This window comes from Myxocyprinus asiaticus, chromosome 50 (assembly GCF_019703515.2).
Source record: "Myxocyprinus asiaticus isolate MX2 ecotype Aquarium Trade chromosome 50, UBuf_Myxa_2, whole genome shotgun sequence".
In the NCBI taxonomy this organism is placed as follows: Eukaryota; Metazoa; Chordata; class Actinopteri; order Cypriniformes; family Catostomidae; genus Myxocyprinus; species Myxocyprinus asiaticus.
Window position 1 is genome coordinate 2737743 of NC_059393.1, and position 17406 is coordinate 2755148.

At 36.8% G+C, this 17406-nt stretch overlaps 1 protein-coding gene across 1 annotated transcript; it reads right to left on the minus strand.

Moving 5' to 3' along the window:
* Positions 1–2160: 2160 nt before the first annotated feature.
* tm4sf4 (transmembrane 4 L six family member 4) lies at positions 2161–5741 on the minus strand. The gene is made up of 5 exons (XM_051694560.1): positions 5457–5741; positions 4592–4681; positions 4118–4254; positions 3818–4001; positions 2161–3553 (listed from the first exon to the last, which is right to left on the minus strand). The coding sequence occupies exons 1-5, from the start codon at positions 5628–5630 to the stop codon at positions 3542–3544; spliced, it is 597 nt and encodes a 198-aa protein (XP_051550520.1). The 5' UTR covers positions 5631–5741; the 3' UTR covers positions 2161–3541.
* Positions 5742–17406: the final 11665 nt, after the last annotated feature.

The window sequence follows — 17406 nt, forward strand, 5'->3', positions numbered from 1 at the left end:
ATCCGCTAGCAGAACCAGCACAAAAATAATAAAAAATGGGCCGTTCAGTTCTTCAGGCAGTCAAACTCACTCCAATGTCCTGCAAGAAATATTCCACAAAACCAACTCCAGCCAACAGGAGGCATAAGCACCCAAAACGAGTAGTTCATCCACAAGCTGTCCCGAAGAAATGATACTACACAAAACAAACTCCAGCCGCTAGGCGGAACCAGCACAAAACAAAACGAAAAAAGCGCCCAGTTTCCTCAGACATTCAAGAGAGTCACAGAGACATGTCCACTAGACGACAACATGAAAATCACCAAATGGCTTACTCCAATGTCTTTATGAAAGGCTATGCTTGCTGTGGGCATGTCAATTCTCTACGGCCATCCTTAGTATATATTCTCAGTTTGGCCGGAAACATCAGAGCAAAAGTGACCTTCCACTGATGTAAGAGTTTCTTGCATTCCTTAAATCGATCACGTTTCTCTCTTGTCGAATTTGCAAAGTCTGGGAACAAGACGCCTCGCGTAACACAAGATCTTTATCAGATTATCTCAGAAATTTGGCCAGAATTGATCGGGGCCTGTCTCCCTCAGCGGATCTGCGAGCCGGGACTCTGTGAGCTCTCTCGATTTCCAGTTTATGGCCTGTTATGTCGAGCAGGCTCGGAAAGAGCTCGTCTAGGAATTTCACCATATGTCTGTCTTCCTCATGCTGAGGAATTCCAACAATTCAGACATTGTTTCATCGATTATGATTCTCCAAATCCTCCAATTTTTCCCAAACGCACTGTAAATCTGCCTTGGTCACTAGCAGATTAGCAGATAATTCCCTCTCCGATGACTCCAGATAATCGATCCGTTTCTCGACGTCCGACAATCTTGTAACCAACTCAGAGAATTTTGTCTCCATGCAAGTGATCGGTCGACGTATTACAGCAAGATCCTCCAAGTCTGCAACAAACTTCGTCAGCATTACAGACACATTCTTCAATTCACGCCGGATTTCTTTCAGTTCACCGTCCGAATTGAGTCCAGGGCTTTTGGCCTGTTTCTCAGGGGCACCAGCTTGAGCACATATGTGTCTTTAAATGTCTCCAGAGCCCGAGGATTTTGATTTTTTTTTACATATTGTCTTAGAACAGTTAAGAATCAGGGTGTATCGAATCTCACCGATTTATGACACAAATAGTAATAAAACTAGCAAAGTGCGCAGAGCTCCCGTTCACATGTCCGCTCCTCGCATGGTGTCACGTGACTCTCAATGGCCAATTCATAAACTACTGCCCAAAATCCTAAATATGTGATTAAAGCCTTATAAAGTACCAATAGTTATTTAGCATCCGTTACCAGAGCCAAAAATGTTTTGGTAGATGCTTATTTGGTATGCAAAGATGTTAGCCTGTCATAACAGCAGACGTTTACAATGAAACAACAAGCAGCAATTTCAGGGTGGAAAATGATCATGTTTTACTAAATTGTTGCTGAGTTTGGAATGGCATACTACCCATACTACTCTTACTACTTCTGCCATATCTTTCTATGGCAGAAATAGCAACAGTAGTATGGTAGTATGCCATTCCGAACTCGGCATATGACTGTTTTTGGTGCAAAAACATTAGAAGTGGACCTCATGGTACGAATACATCACTTACTAATAATATGTGTAGTCCAACAGAGGGCATTGTCACACTCGGACTCCACTCTAATGTCCTTGTGAAGTCCTTCTGGTCTTTAACAATATTGTCTTCTGCAGGTGTCCACCAGGGGACTGAACACCATTTAATATTGGCAGGATATTGTGCATGTCAAGGGTCACATTACCAGCTCAGAGACTTAACCAACCATTAACTCAAGCTCAAAAATGGTAATCAGTGAAATCTAAATAATATTCTGATTGCCTTTTCAAAGTTGCACTGAAAAAAATCAGTAACAAGTTCATTCATTACATTATATGCATTCATTAAATTCAGTTAACATTGTTACATTATATACTGTAATGCTTTACCGAAGATTACAACTGTTATGAAACTTAATTTAAAATTAAAATGACAAATGTCACATCAACTACTGATTTGTTCAGCATTTTATAATATCTGCAATGATGACATTAATGAAATTTAGAGCACACGGTACATTACAGTCTTCATATAATATGCAATAATGCACTTAATACTAATGAAACACATGTCATTTTTTATTTTGCGAAGCTGCTTTTAATTTCACAATGTTTTAGTTGTTACTTCAGCAATTAATTAAAGCAATTAATGGACTCAAATGTACAGTAAATTGTAACCAAAAAGTAATTTATAGGAAATCTTGTATTTACAGGTCTGACTACAGGTCAGTAATAATGTCAAAAGGTTTCTTTTGCAATCAGTTTAATTCAAATAAATTATGATGCAAAAATAAATAAATAAATGACATCTTTAGTTTTTACCACAGTTAGCATGGCAAAAGTATTGGGGGGAAGTTTTTAGTTATAAAATATCAGTCACATGGCACATAGAGGCATAAAGTTAATCATTCCTGTGTGAAGATGTGAGCTGTTACATATATACCCTCCATAAAACAGCATTCCCCTCATAAAAGCCCTGATAACACATCAAAATCGTAATGGCAGAATGACAAACATTTACTTTACACAATGTCTTCTCTCTGTAACCTGGAAATAAGTTATAAAATTACATAATGACTCTTATCAAAAACGGCCGAGTACAGTCTCATCTCTCGTATGTTATTGCACAATCTTTACATATTTAGTTATAAAAATGATGCAAAACATCTAATGTAGAGCAGCTGTTGTTTATGAAGTAACCAAAAAAATCTCTAGAGTCTTTTTTTTACGCTGCTTCACTGTCAGGCTGTTTCCTGTTTTTCTTTGAGAGAAAGTTCTGAAAAAATTCTTGCTGACTTGAACAGTGCGAGTAACAACAAGGACAGTAATTTTTTTATTTATTTTTAATTCAAGAATTACGTGTAAAATATTCTTTTACAACACTGTACTATAGCAACTGATTTCAACCAATTTCCTGAGATGAAACTTATTTGAATCTGTTATTCTTTTATAAAAACAAAATTCATATATTTGCACATTCCCTTCCATTATTAAAAAAACCCCACTAAATAGTAGTAAGAAAATAACATTCTCTAACATTCTGAACAAATCTCTATATCCGATATATATATATATATATATATATATACATACACACACACACACACACACACACACACACACACACACACATACATACAGTATATACAGTATATATATATATATATCCTGTCTACATCATATACAGTTTATATATGTAATAACATTATTTTATATGCTCTGTAACTCTATATATAAATATATATTGCCTTCATAAGCCATCAGCCATCCGGCAGATGTTGTTGTATACAGCAGGCATGGAATAACCAACCAAACAAACAAAAACCATCCAAACATTATAAATAGAAGTCATGAGGTGAAAAATGTTGACTATTACAGATTTTGATGTTTGATTTTAGCTGAAGAATCACTCTCATGATCCGAGTCCATCCAGTGTGGTTTAATCTGAGTCCTGCACATAAAAAAAGTTAAAGTTACTTTAACACATGACCAAACCATGTGTTATGAAGTAGTAACTGCACTATTAGTCAAACTTTTTGACACACTTGACAGAATTTGTTTCTCATGATCATAAAAACCTTTTGAGCTAAAGCCTTTTGCTTAAATGTAAGAAACTATTTTTGTAGATACATTTACATGTTGTCTATGTATGAATTTATTTATGAAACAGGCGCGTTCTGCGAGCGATTTTCTGAAATGATTATTTGAGACGTACCCCACAGCATCCACAGCAGTCTCCACAGATAGTGCCAATCAGTCCGTTGATCACCTGGAAGGCACACAGACCGATCTGGACCAGACCAGTGATCAGCAGGATACAGAACAGGGTCAAATGCCATGTGATGATACCGGATGGCTTCACACAGTCTTCCCACAGCGTGTGGTTGGACAGGTAGTTTCTGGAAAGAGGAACATCTGAGTGAAAATCTGGAAACATAGAGGCTACCGACATTTCATTAGACCTGTCACTTGATTTCATTCATTTCAGTGTGATAATATGGTGATTAACACTCACCCATTATCAAACGGGTATGTGGTGTTAAAGTCATTAATAAAACATTTGGGTCCACGATTAATAGCCAAACAAGACACAATAACAGAGTAACCAGCACCAACAGCTCCGGCCGCAGCAAACAGAATGGAACCAAACATCTAGAAGAAAACAATCCAACAAAAGCAAATTATAAAAATTATTATATTACATTATATTATATTACAATCAACTATAATCAACCCTAAGATACCAAATCAACATAATTTTTGAACCTGTAGCATGATTTAGTAGATGATAAATTGCATTTCTTGCAGTGTTACCAAATTATTTACGATCTATAGCATAAAGAATGTGATAAATGTTTATTCCTCTTCAACAGCACTTTTGATAAAAAGATAAATGCCTTTTCTGGTGGGAATTATCAGATGATGGGAATAACATGATCATTTTGTGGTGGAATGGTGTGAACATTCAGATTTTGAAGTGTTTTCTTACTGCAAATCGTTTTCCGCAGCTTTCGTTCCCACAGCAACCACAGCAGTCATTGTTCTTCAAGCCCAGGAAAACCAGCGCAGGGAAAATCATCTAAACAAAGATGATAAAAGATGTTACTTTAGCACACAAATTTACATCAAAAAATGTTTCTACTAGGAAAAAAAAAAAAAATGTATTACTAAATTCCCACTAAAATACTAGCTATTGTACCAAGTATTACATAAATAAATCGACAAAATCTTTCGCAAGACTGTACTTACGTAAATTGTCGCATTTAATGTGCCAGTTTATGTAAGAATTGTTATATGAACAGTTTATAAAGAAATTAGTTCTGCTTGCGTTTCACGAATTGTTTGTAAAACTTGCGGAAATTGTTGAATTGAATGAGACAATTTACCTAAGAATAGTTATACGAACAGTTTACGCAAACATTTGTTCTGTTTGTGTTTCACAAATTGTTTGTAAACATTTTCTTTCGTAAATTATCAAACTGAATGTGACAATTTAGGTAAGAAAAGTTAAACGAACAGTTCAAGAATTGTTTGTTAAACATTTCTTGCGTAAATCGTCGAATTAGATGTGCCAATTTACGTAAGTATGATTTTACCAATCTTTTAAAGCAGAAATTCATTCTCCTGTTATTTCATGCATCGTTTTTATAACTTTTCTTATATCGTTGCATTGAATACAACAAATTTGGTACATTATGACAAATTTGTCACGTTGAATGCAACAATTTACATAAGAATGGTTTTACAAACTATTTACACAGAATTTGTTCTGCTCAAATGACTACATTGTCTTTTTTATTTACTTCTCATAAGAGGAATAGAGTAAAACTCTTTCTTTCATAACACTGACTCACCAGCACACCAGATCCCAGAATTCCTCCTAAGTAAAAGACTTCATCTGTGATGTCATCACTCTTATCGGCCACTTCACCTCCAGGGAAAAAGAGCAGAATATTGCAGAGGATACAGATGATGGCCAGAGGGATGAGAGTGATCCCCAGGCATTTGGCAAAACCTCCAGAACACATGATTCAGCCTGTCCTCAATTGAAATACAGTCCACAGGAAGTGTGTGTGATGCGTCTGGCCTCTCGGAGTCTTTGTTCGAGTAAGGCTTCCGTTGCTGTGAGTTCTGCGAGTGAATGTAAGTGTGTATATATACACACTCCTGGTGCTGTGATGTCAGTGATGAGTACCTGTTAATGTGTAACCGCAGTGTGTACTGCACCTACAGAGATGCATTCGTGTATCAGACCCCACATACTATCATCTGTGACTCGGAACCCAACCCTCAACATGCAACACTTTATGAATGCAAAAGGTGAAAGATCCAACAGCACAATGAATAATTTTTTTCTCTAACATGTAGATTCAGAAGTCTGGAATGTAACTTTACCAAAACTTTGAATGATCTTTTCTGACAGATTTTCACGTATGTCACTTTGTCCACCCTGTTTGGTCATTTTGATCAAAAAACTTTAAAACTGGGTGTCAAATGAGGTACATCACAGATCAGTGAAAATTTAAATATATCACTACACTCACAAATGAATAAAATGGTAGTACCATGTTTTTGGACATGTACAATGGCACTACAATGAGTTTTTTTATTTATTTAATTTTTTTTTACAATGGTAATATTACAGTTGTTTAGCTATGTACACTGGTGCTAGCATGTTTATTTATTTTTACAGTGCAATGGTACTACTATGTTCTGAACAATGGCACAACCACAGTTTTTAGCCATGTACAGTACAATGGTACTACAGTGGTTTTAGCCATGCACCAGGGTACTACAATAATTTTTAGCTGTGTAGAATGGTACTAACATGGTTATCAACCATGTACAATGGTAAATAATATTTTTTTTTTGTGCATATATGCTGTATATATATATATATATATATATATATACACTGGTGGCCAAAAGTTTGGAATAATGTACAGATTTTGCTGTTTTGAAAGGAAATTGGTACTTTAATTCACCAAAGTGGCATTCAACTGATCACAAACTGGTCTTTGTGTTTGTTTTTGAGTTGCCACAGTATGCAATAGACTGGCATGTCTTAAGGTCAATATTAGGTCAAAAATGGCAAAAAAGAAACAGATTTTTCTAGAAACTCATCAGTCAGTCATTGTTTTGAGGAATGAAGGCTATACAATGCTTGAAATTGCCAAAAAAACTGAAGATTTCATACAAAGGTGTACACTACAGTCTTCAAAGACAGAGGACAACTGGCTCTAACAAGGACAGAAAGAGATGTGGCAGACCAGATGTACAACTAAACAAGAGGATATGTACATCAGAGTCTCTAGTTTGAGAAATAGACACCTCACATGTCCTCAGCTGACAGCTTCATTGAATTCTACCCGCTCAACACCAGTTTCATGTACAACAGTAAAGAGAAGACTCAGGGGTGCAGGCCTTATGGGAAGAATTGCAAAGAAAAAGCCATTTTTGAAACAGAAAATCAAAAAGAAAAGGTTAGAGTGGGCAAAGAAACACAGACATTGGACAACAGATAATTGGAAAAGAGTGTTATGGATCTTAACCCCATTGAGCTTTGTGGGATAACCTTGTACGTGGTTTGATTCAAGCGTCCTTCACAAAGACGAATCTGCCTGTTTCCAACCTTGCTGAAGCACCCCCGGATACCTGGAGAGGCCTACAAGCCACAGTGTCTCGCACCCACTGTGAAATTTGGTGGAGGATCAGTGATGATCTGGGGGTGCTTTAGCAAGACTGGAATCGTGCAGATTTGTCTTTGTGACGGACGCATGAATCAAGCCACGTACAGAATATAGAATAAAACAAAAATGTTCATTTTACTCAAACACATACCTATAAATAGTAAATCCAGAGAAACTGATAATTTTGCATTGGTCTCTTAATTTTTTCCAGAGCTATATATATATTGGACATGCAATATGGTACTACTACAGTTTTAGCTGTGTACAGTGGTACTACAATTGTTTTTACCCATGTGCAATGGTGCTACAATGGTTTTAGCCATGTAAAATGATACTACAATGGTTTTAAGCTATGTACAGTGGTACTACAGTGTTTTTTTTAAATGTACATAGGCACAACCACAGTTCCCTTTCAAAGAAACATTGACGTTGCATAATGATGCAATTGGGACTATGTCAGTGAGTCACATGGTCTGAAGCCTGTATACAATCATGGCAATTTATTGGCTGTGGTGCTTAAGCGACGCCCATAGGGAGCTGTGTCACGGAATCCATATAGGAGGACGCTTGGCATCATTTCGCCAGATTTTCTTACTTTAGTGCACACATTTGTCTAAGCCCATGTTGGTTACTAGCGCCTCCATGCTAAAACGAGGACTATGTTCTCCCTTTTGAGTGACAACACATGAGGATGTCGTTGGAAAGAGCAGTTAATGTGCAGATTCAACTGCATTGTTAAACAGGCCCGATGGTGCTTCATTGAGGCTCTGTCAAACCATGTGGTCTCTGAAATGAGCCATGTGAGCCTTGAGGCTGGTTCTTATCATAAGAAGAAGGACTGAGGATGGGCGTCGGACTTTTCCTTGTGTTTCTTTCTCCCTCCGGACAGATGCACCATTCTCACCGTCGAGACATGCTCCTTGATCTGGAGTGCGGCCTAGTTTGGCGCTATTATGTGTCACACAGGCCATTTTCCATCAGGAAACTTGTTTAAAAATACCTAATTTCTTCTATTATGTCGCCTTAGAGAGTTTGCAAAAACATAATGAGGCAGTTTGGGGCATGGCCCCGGCCTCTCTTTCTTTCTCTGTAGTTTTTGGAACGCTGTTGCGTGCCGTGCGAGCTCCTGCATGATCGGTGCTCAGGACCGGGGACTAACGAGGCGTGATGGTATCTCGTCCCAACTGCGTCACTGCGCAACATCAATGTTTCTTCGAAAGGGAACGTCTCGGTTACGAACGTAACCTTAGTTCCCTGAGAGAGAATGAGACGTTGCTTAGCTGGCCATACTCTTTAGTTGCTGCATAGGTTCGTGCCTTTTGCAGAAAATCTGTCAAAATGGCGCCAAATGTCCGCTTATATGGATTCCATGACACGGCTCCCTATGGGCATTGCTTAAGTGCCATCAGACAATAAATTGGTGTGATTGTGTACAGGCTTCAGACCACGTGACTCACTGACACAGTCCCAATTGCATCATTACGCAACGTCTCGTTCCCTCTCAGGGAACCAAGGTTAAGTTTGTAACCAAGATGTTTTTAGCCATGTAAAATGGTGCTACAAACGTTTTAAGCCATGTACAATGGAACTACAGTTTTATTTTATTTTTTTTATTTTTTGTTTTTTTAGCAATGAACAATAGCACTACCACAGTTTTTAGCCTTGAACAATAGTACTACAATGGTTTTTAACCATATACAATGGTACTACAGTGTTTTTTTTTTTTTTTTTTTTGCAATGTACAATAGCACAGCCAGTTTTTAGCCATGTAAAATGGTGCTATAAAGGTTTTGAACCATGTACAATGGTGCAATAATAGTCTTTAGCCATGTACAATGGTACAACAATGGTTTTAGCCATGCGTAATGGTAAAACAATGTTTTTTTAGCCACGTACAATGGTACATCAATGTTTTGGGACATATAAAATGGCACAACCACAGTTTTAAGCCATGTACAATGGTAAAACAATGTTTTTATCTGTGTACAATGGCACATCAATATTTCTGGGACATGTAAAATGGCACTACCACATTTTTTATGCCATCTACAATGATCCAACAATGGTTTTTAGTTATGTACAATAGTACTACTATGGTTTTTGGACATGTACAATGGGACTACCATGATTTTTAACAGTGTACAATGGTACTACTATGGTTTGTAGCCGTGTTCAATGGCAGTATAATGGTTTTAATCATGTACAATGGTACTACAGTGGTTTTAAGCCATGTACAATGGTACTACAGTGGTTTTAAGCCATGTACAATGGTACTACATTGTTTTTTTTTTTTGTGTGTGTGTTTTTTTTTGTTTTTTTTTGCCATGCACAATAGCATTAGTACCTTGTAATAGTACCTTGATAAAGGCTTATTGCCAAAACGTTAGTAATAAAATAAAATGTAAGAGAGTGTGCAGTTACAGTATATATTTTTATTTTGAATGTACAATAGCATTACCACAGTTTTTAGCCTTGTACAACAGTACAACAATGGTTTTAGCCATGTGTAATGGTACTACAATGTTTTTTAGCCAAGTACAATGGTACTTCATTGGTTTTAAGCCATGTACAATGTTTTTTGTACTACAATATTTTTGGACAAATACCAGGGTAAAGCAATAATTCTTTTTAACATGTACCCTTTTCATTTTATTTTGTTGTTATTATTATGATTATTATTATTGTATCATTGTATTAAGTATTATTGTACTATCATGTTTTTGTAAAGATGCATAATGATAACACCACAGTATTCTTTGAAGTAGTAATAATAAGAATTAAGAATAAGAATATTACATTGTATTTGTTTAGCACCTTGAATACCATGCATACATCAAGTGCAGCTCAAAGTGCTTTACATATAAAAAATAAAAAAAAGACAAAATATTAAAAGTAAAAGAAAACAATCAAAAAGTAAACACTCCTATTAACACATACATTACATACATACATACAGTACATACATACTTATCAACCAAATGCTAATAAAAAATTCTTTACAAGCTTCTAAAAAATGTGAAAGCTTGTAGTCTATCTAATTTCAATTGGTAGAATGTTTCAGATCTTTGGGGCATAGTGGCTAAAAGCTGCTTATATGTTATATACAGTAATAATATTTCAAAGGACAGTATTTGAAGACCTCAAACAACAATTTGGAGCATATTTTAATAGACAGTGAGAAATTTATGAAGATGTTATGTAATTCAGTGCTTTAAAAACCAATGAAAATATGTCAGCCAGTGCAAATGAGCTAAAACAGGTGTGATGTGGTCTGTCCTTTTGGATGTTGTAAGCACTTTAGCTGCAGCATTTTGTCCTAGTTTTGTTTATCCATACAGTTCTTTGAGAAAGTACTTCTGAATAGTATAATCTTATATGAATATGTTAGTCATTCAGGGCTGTGATATTATCATGTGATACCATCACTTTAACATGGCACCACCACTGTACTTTTTGTAAAAGTTATGTGCTACAGTATATGTTAAATATCCATGACTACAGTAGAGCTTCTGTAATTTTTTAAGTGGGTCACTTAGTTTCCAGAATTAATTCATTATGAATCAGAGGCATTGATTAAAAATATCCACTCGAAAACATACCAAAAGCATGACTCCACAATCAAATATTTGTAATTCCTGGCATTCAGTCAATCTTAGGACAAACAAATGGCAGTTTATGAACTGTCCAGCTGGAGAAAAAGCACTTCTCTATTTCGGTAACGAAATGATTCTTGAAAATGTGAACTGTTTTGCTTTGAAAAGGAACAGACAGCCTACAGTCATTCATTATCTGATCACATTAATTTACATTTCTTTGACTGAGTTATCTATGTTTTAACCAGATATAATATAATGTAATTGATATACAGTGTTGAATTTGAAAACAATGTGGCTCCACATTATTTCTTCTGTAGCCACAATTATATGTCAATATATGTGTCATATACAGTATATAAAGTATCAAAGTCTGACCTCACTTTGTGAATTCTAAATCTGCAACATTATATGACCATATAATAATATCCTATTATGGTTAAAAAAAAAAAAAAGTTTAGATACTTTGAAAGGTATGTATTGTTTATAGGCAGGGTTTGGAGGGTTACTTTAGAAATGTATTCCACTACAGATTACAGAATTCATGCTGTAAAATGTCATTTGTAATGTATTCTGTTAGATTACTCAAGGTCAGTAATGTATTCTAAATACTTTGGATTACTTCTTCAGCACTGGTTGATTTTTTTCTGCCAGTACAGTAAGACAAAATACACGTTAAAAATATATTCTCGGAAAAACCTAAATATCTTATTCAGTGTTGTTTCTAAAACAAGATCAATCAAATTTATCTTGTTTTAAGGATTTTTAGATATTTTTACAGGAAAACAATACAAAAATTATCATCAAGTATATGATTTTTGCCCTAATATCAAAGGTCTTACTAGAAAAAAATACATTATGATCCAAAAATATGATCGTGTCTGGTAACATGTGCATGTAAAATGGTTAGACATAGCATTTTAGCTTAGCGTAAAGCTGACAATTTACACAAGGTTTATTTCTATTTCTTCTGCTCCAAACTTACTTCAAACTTACTTCTCTGTCTGCTCGTATGAATGTAACACATCATAAGAAAGTGTTTCACTGCTGTTCAAATGCACTTTGGGTCGCATCATTTATATGTGTAATGTTGCTGCTAGCACTGGCAATGACGAAGACCAATTGAAGAACCCAAGTGCAATTTATAAAAAAAAAGTGAAATCCAATATAACCCTAACTGTAAACCTGACGCAAACTTGACGCAAACTTGAACAGCGTACCAAATATCTACAACACTTGACCAAGGACAATGGAAAACATGAGGGTTTAAATACATGCACATGGGAGAACAAACCAATGAACAACCAGAACTCTAAACAAGATAATTAAACAATAAACCAATGAAAACAAGACACATGAACATGGAGGGAAAACAGGAATCACATGACTAGGGAACCACATTACATAAACCAGGAACTAGAATTTTCTAAATAAAAGACATGAAATACAAGAATCAACTAAATACACATGACAATATGTATAACTGTTTTCCATCTGAAAGGACTACATTTTAAATGAAACAAATGACAATAAAATGCAAAGTAATCTCTTCAGTAATCAAAATACTTTTTGAATGTAACTGTATTCTAATTACCAATGATTTAAAATGTAACTGTAGTGGAATACAGTTACTTATATTTGGTATTTTTAATATGTAATCCTGTTACATGTATTCCGTTACTCCCCAACACTGTTTATAGGCTTTATAGTATAGTATTAAATAAAGGGTTTACAGTTTCCGGAGCTTTTTGACACATCTGAAATTCTTCTCTGAACTTCACACACCTCATCATCATAAACAATACAGAGAAGTACACTCGGATCGTTCCATGTTTTTTAGGGTGTGGTCTTGAATGGCTGATGATAAGAGAGACAGGTCCAAAGGACTTCTCTAATAACTCAAATCTTATCGCAGGTGGGAGAGGAGTCAGTGAATAGCAAGTTAATGGAAAGAACAATGTGCCCACCAACTCTTGATTAGTACACATGTTGCCCATGGCAACTGTTGTGAGCGTCCATGACAGAATAATGATTTTAAGTCATCAGGATAGATGAGTGTAGACCCGGGTGACACACACTGAGAAGTATGCACTGTCACAACACTCCCCTAGTTATGCCATCATTGTATACCCAACCACCAAAGAGAATGAGTGTGAAATAATGACATATAAGGATTTCCAAGATAATGAAAATGAAAAATCTTTTAAAAATCAAGTTTAAAAGGCATGCAACATGTTCTTAGTGTCAGCAGAGATCCAGGAAAGAGAGAAATTAGTGAACCCAAATGCAGTATTTAATGAAGAATTACAATTTAATTTTGTGAATTTAATTTAATTTAATGAATGGATATACAAATACAAATAACACAAGGCTTGAAGAACAAAGGGACTACTTAGCTTCAATGCTACTATCGATGCGACTAGACAACTCATAACTGAATATGAAGGGTGTAAATAAAAGGTACAAATGATGGGTAACACAAAACAGCTGAAGACAATGATGAGGGAAGACAGTTGAGGATAATAACAGTGCATCTTGGGAAACATAGTGAAGGTGATTTCAATATATATTCATATATGTTCAATACAGAACAGTTTCCCTGTCTTGTGATTTCAAAATAAGAGTCTCTGGAAGACAGGGAAACACAGAACAGTTCGTGACAGACACCCCCCCCCCCCCCACCAAAAAGGGCGGTTCCTGATGCCCAAAATTAAGAGGATGATACTGAGGAAGAGATCTCAGGTGGACGGCCGGGGCACCATGGGATGTCTGTCAGATGGTCAAGAGATCATGGAGGAGCCGGCAGATGGTCAGGAGGCAAAGGAGGAGCCTGCGGATGATCAGGAGGCCAGGGAGAAGCCAGCAGACAATCAGGAGGCCAAGGAGGCCAGGGGGGCGACCACAGGGCAGGGACAGGGTCAGGAGGCCTGGGAGGTGGCCACAAGGCAGGGACAGGGTCAGGAGGCCTGGGAGGCAGCCACAGGGCAGGGACAGGGTCAGGGGGTGTAGCCACAGTTGGTTAGGGGAGTTGAGTCTCAGGAGGTGGAGCCAAAGGTGGAGCGTGCGGAGCCGCAGGAGGAGCAGAGGTTGCATTTCAGGAGGAGGAGCCAAAGATGGAGCAGGTGGAGCCACAGAAGGGGCAGAGGTTTGCATTTCAAGAGGAGGAGCCAGAGGCGGAGCCACTGGAGGATCAGGGATTTGAGACTCAGGAGGAGGAGCCATAGGTGTAGCGGGCGGAGTCGCAGGGATTTGATTCTTGGGAGGAGGAGTGGGCGGAGCCACTGGAGGAGGAGCAGGTGGAGCCACCGGAGGAGGAGTCTCTGGGAGAGTGGGCGGAGACACTGGAGGAGGAGTCTCTGGGAGAGTGGATGGAACCGCTGGAGGAGGAGTCTCTGGGAGAGCGGACAGGGCCGCTAGAGGAGGAGTCTCTGGGAGAATGGACGGAACCATTGGCAGTGACTGGGAAACGGCCTCCGTGGCCATGAACATGGGCAATGCCAAGGGAACACTGGCAGTGACAGGGGAATGACCTCCATGGTCGTGAGCATGGGCAGTGATAAGGTAACGACCTCCATGGTCGTGAACACTGGCAGTGACAGGGGAACGACATCTGACTGGGGAGTAGGAGAACTTCTTCTCCTCTTCTGCTTCCAGATGGCCGTGAGCACAGCTGTGGGAGACTCGGAAGGTGGAGCCGTGGGAGGCTCGATGACGGAAGGCGGCGCTATGGAAGGCTCGAGGGGCGGAGCCATGGAAGGCTCTATGAAGGAGATCTCTAGGACCACCGAGGCTGGGGAGAAAGTGGTCTCCGTTGAAGGGAGCTCGGAGACCACTGGAGCCATAGTGCCCCCCCCCCGAAAATTCCTCTAGGGCTGGAGCTGTCATGAAAGCTGGCTCTGGGATGGACGAGGCTTGCAGCGCTGGCTCTGGGACAGACGAGGCTTGCAACGCTGGCTCTGGGACAGACGAGGCAGGCAACGCTGGCTCTGGGACAGATGAGGCTGGCAACACTGGCTCTGGGACGGATGAGTCTTCAGGAAGTGGCTCGTTGATTGTGGCAGGAATGGCCGTGGTAGGCTTGGAGGAAGGAGCCGTAGAAGGCTTGGAGGAAAGAGCCGTGGAATCCACTGCAAGAGGGGAAACACAGAACAGTTTGTGACACTTAGAGCATCTTTGTATTCATTTGTATTCAAAAGTTAAGATTTAATGGGATAACACTTTAAATTAATGTTCTCTTTTTTCGTGGATTATAAAGGGGTTAATTAATTATTAATAAGTTATTTACAAATGCAGTGTAAATCATTAATATGCTGTTTAACAACATGCATAAAAAGGTGACTTTCTTTCAATGCCTGCAAAATAGCGATCCATTTTACATGTTATAAATGCTTAATAACACCTTTTCAACATTAGTAACCAATTCATGGTCATCCAGATTTATCATATGATATATGCTGTGAATGAGCATTAAGACCTTCAAAGAGATTTTGCAGAGGACTCTAGGTAACTAGGACTAAATAAAACCATTCTTTTGACATCAACATGACAAGGAAAGTGAAAGCATGAGTCAAGACATTACAGTCATGAATATAAACACAAAGTTGACAGTAGCAATATAACATAATCCCTCCTTTAAATTGCTCTATTATAGTCTATTTTTGTGACATAAATTATGAATTGGGGCATTTCATGTTTTTGATTAATATAAGTATTGCAACACTTTACAATAAGGTTCCATTTGTTAACATTAGTTACCATGAACTAAAAATGAACAGTCTTGAACAGCATTTATTAATCTTGGTTAATGTTAATTTGAACATATTCTAATACGTTTTTTTAATCAAAAGTTGAATTTGTTTACATTAGTTAATGCACAATGAACTAACATGAACTAACAATGAACTATTTTTAGCTTACTTGTAGAGATCGCACAGTGATCCGAGAAGCAGGAGAGATGGCTCACAGAACCCAGATGAGAGGTTTGATACATCTAAATCCTTGGATGTGCGGTTGTTACTGAGAAATATCTGACCGCTGGATGGCGCCATTGATCAATCAGAATCGAGTATTCCAGTGAGCCGTGTAATAAATAATGTTAACGAATGGAACCTTATTGTAAAGTGTTTCCCTTAGTATAAATAAGTGAATTTATTAAGCAAGTATAACATCGAAGTTAAATTGCACACTATTTAGCTAATTTTGGATGAAAGTTGCCCTTTTTATGCATGTTGCTATAACTGCATATAAATGATTTATAATGCATTTGTAAATTACTTATTAGTTATTAATGAACCCCTTTTTAACCCTTAACAAAGGGAACATTAAGTCAAATGGTTACCATTTAAGGAAAAATGTCAAGTGGTGGAACGATCAAGTAAATATATCAAGTAATAATATATTTTCTTTATACTGCTAATAAATGGAAATGTTCTCATCTTACTCTCTTTTTTTTTTTTTTTTCAAGGTCAGAAGTAACAATATATTAAATTGAATATAATGTTTTGGGGGGGGGGGGGGGGGGGTTACCATTTGAAAACCTGAAGTCACCTGCAATATCATAAAAGGGTACATATTTAAGAGACACACAGTTGTGAGGGTCTACAGATGTTAATTATATTAAAAATATATATAATATATATAAAATAAAAATAGATAAAATAAAAGTATATAGTTATAAACATAGTTTAGAACTATAGTTGTAAATCCTGAATAGATATTTATAAATCTGAATAGTTATAATTATGAATGCATATTCATAAATCCTGGATACATATTTGAAAATACAAATATGTAGTTATGAATTCTGAAAATATATTTATCAATTAAAATATTTTTTTAAAAATCTGAATATATAGCTATAGTCATTAGTCTGGATATAGTTATAAATCCTGAAAATATTGTTATAAATGCGATTCTAGAGTTGTAAAACCTGAATATATACTGCAGTTGTAAATCTGAGTATTCATATCTAGAACTTGTATTGAGAGCTATGTGTTCAGATTTATAAATATATATTCAGGATATACAACTATATATTTGAGTTTATATATTCTGATTTTATATAATTATTTCCTCTTTGGCCCCCAATTAAATATGTATGTACAATACTGTATATATAATGGATATCAAGAAAGAACAGATTTTAGACATTTTTCTTTGTTACAATTTCAGGATGGTTACAAAGAAGGGTTACCTTGATATTTTTGTCTTGAAGCATCACAAAATGCAGTATATCACAATTAATTTAAATTCAGATATTGAAAACATGTTAATAATGAAAAAAAAAAACATTTATTCAAGTTAAAGTATTAAATTTAAGTTTGGATAAATTAATACGTCCAGACAAAATACAAGTTTCACATCATTGACACTTGAATGTGAAAAAAGTTTCCCAAATCACACAGATCGTACTTTGATCGATCCTATGATCATAAGTGGCACATCTACCACACAGAGCTGTGGAGGCTGTAATGGAAAAAAGAGACAGATATAGAAATAGATATAAAGACAAAGAAATGACA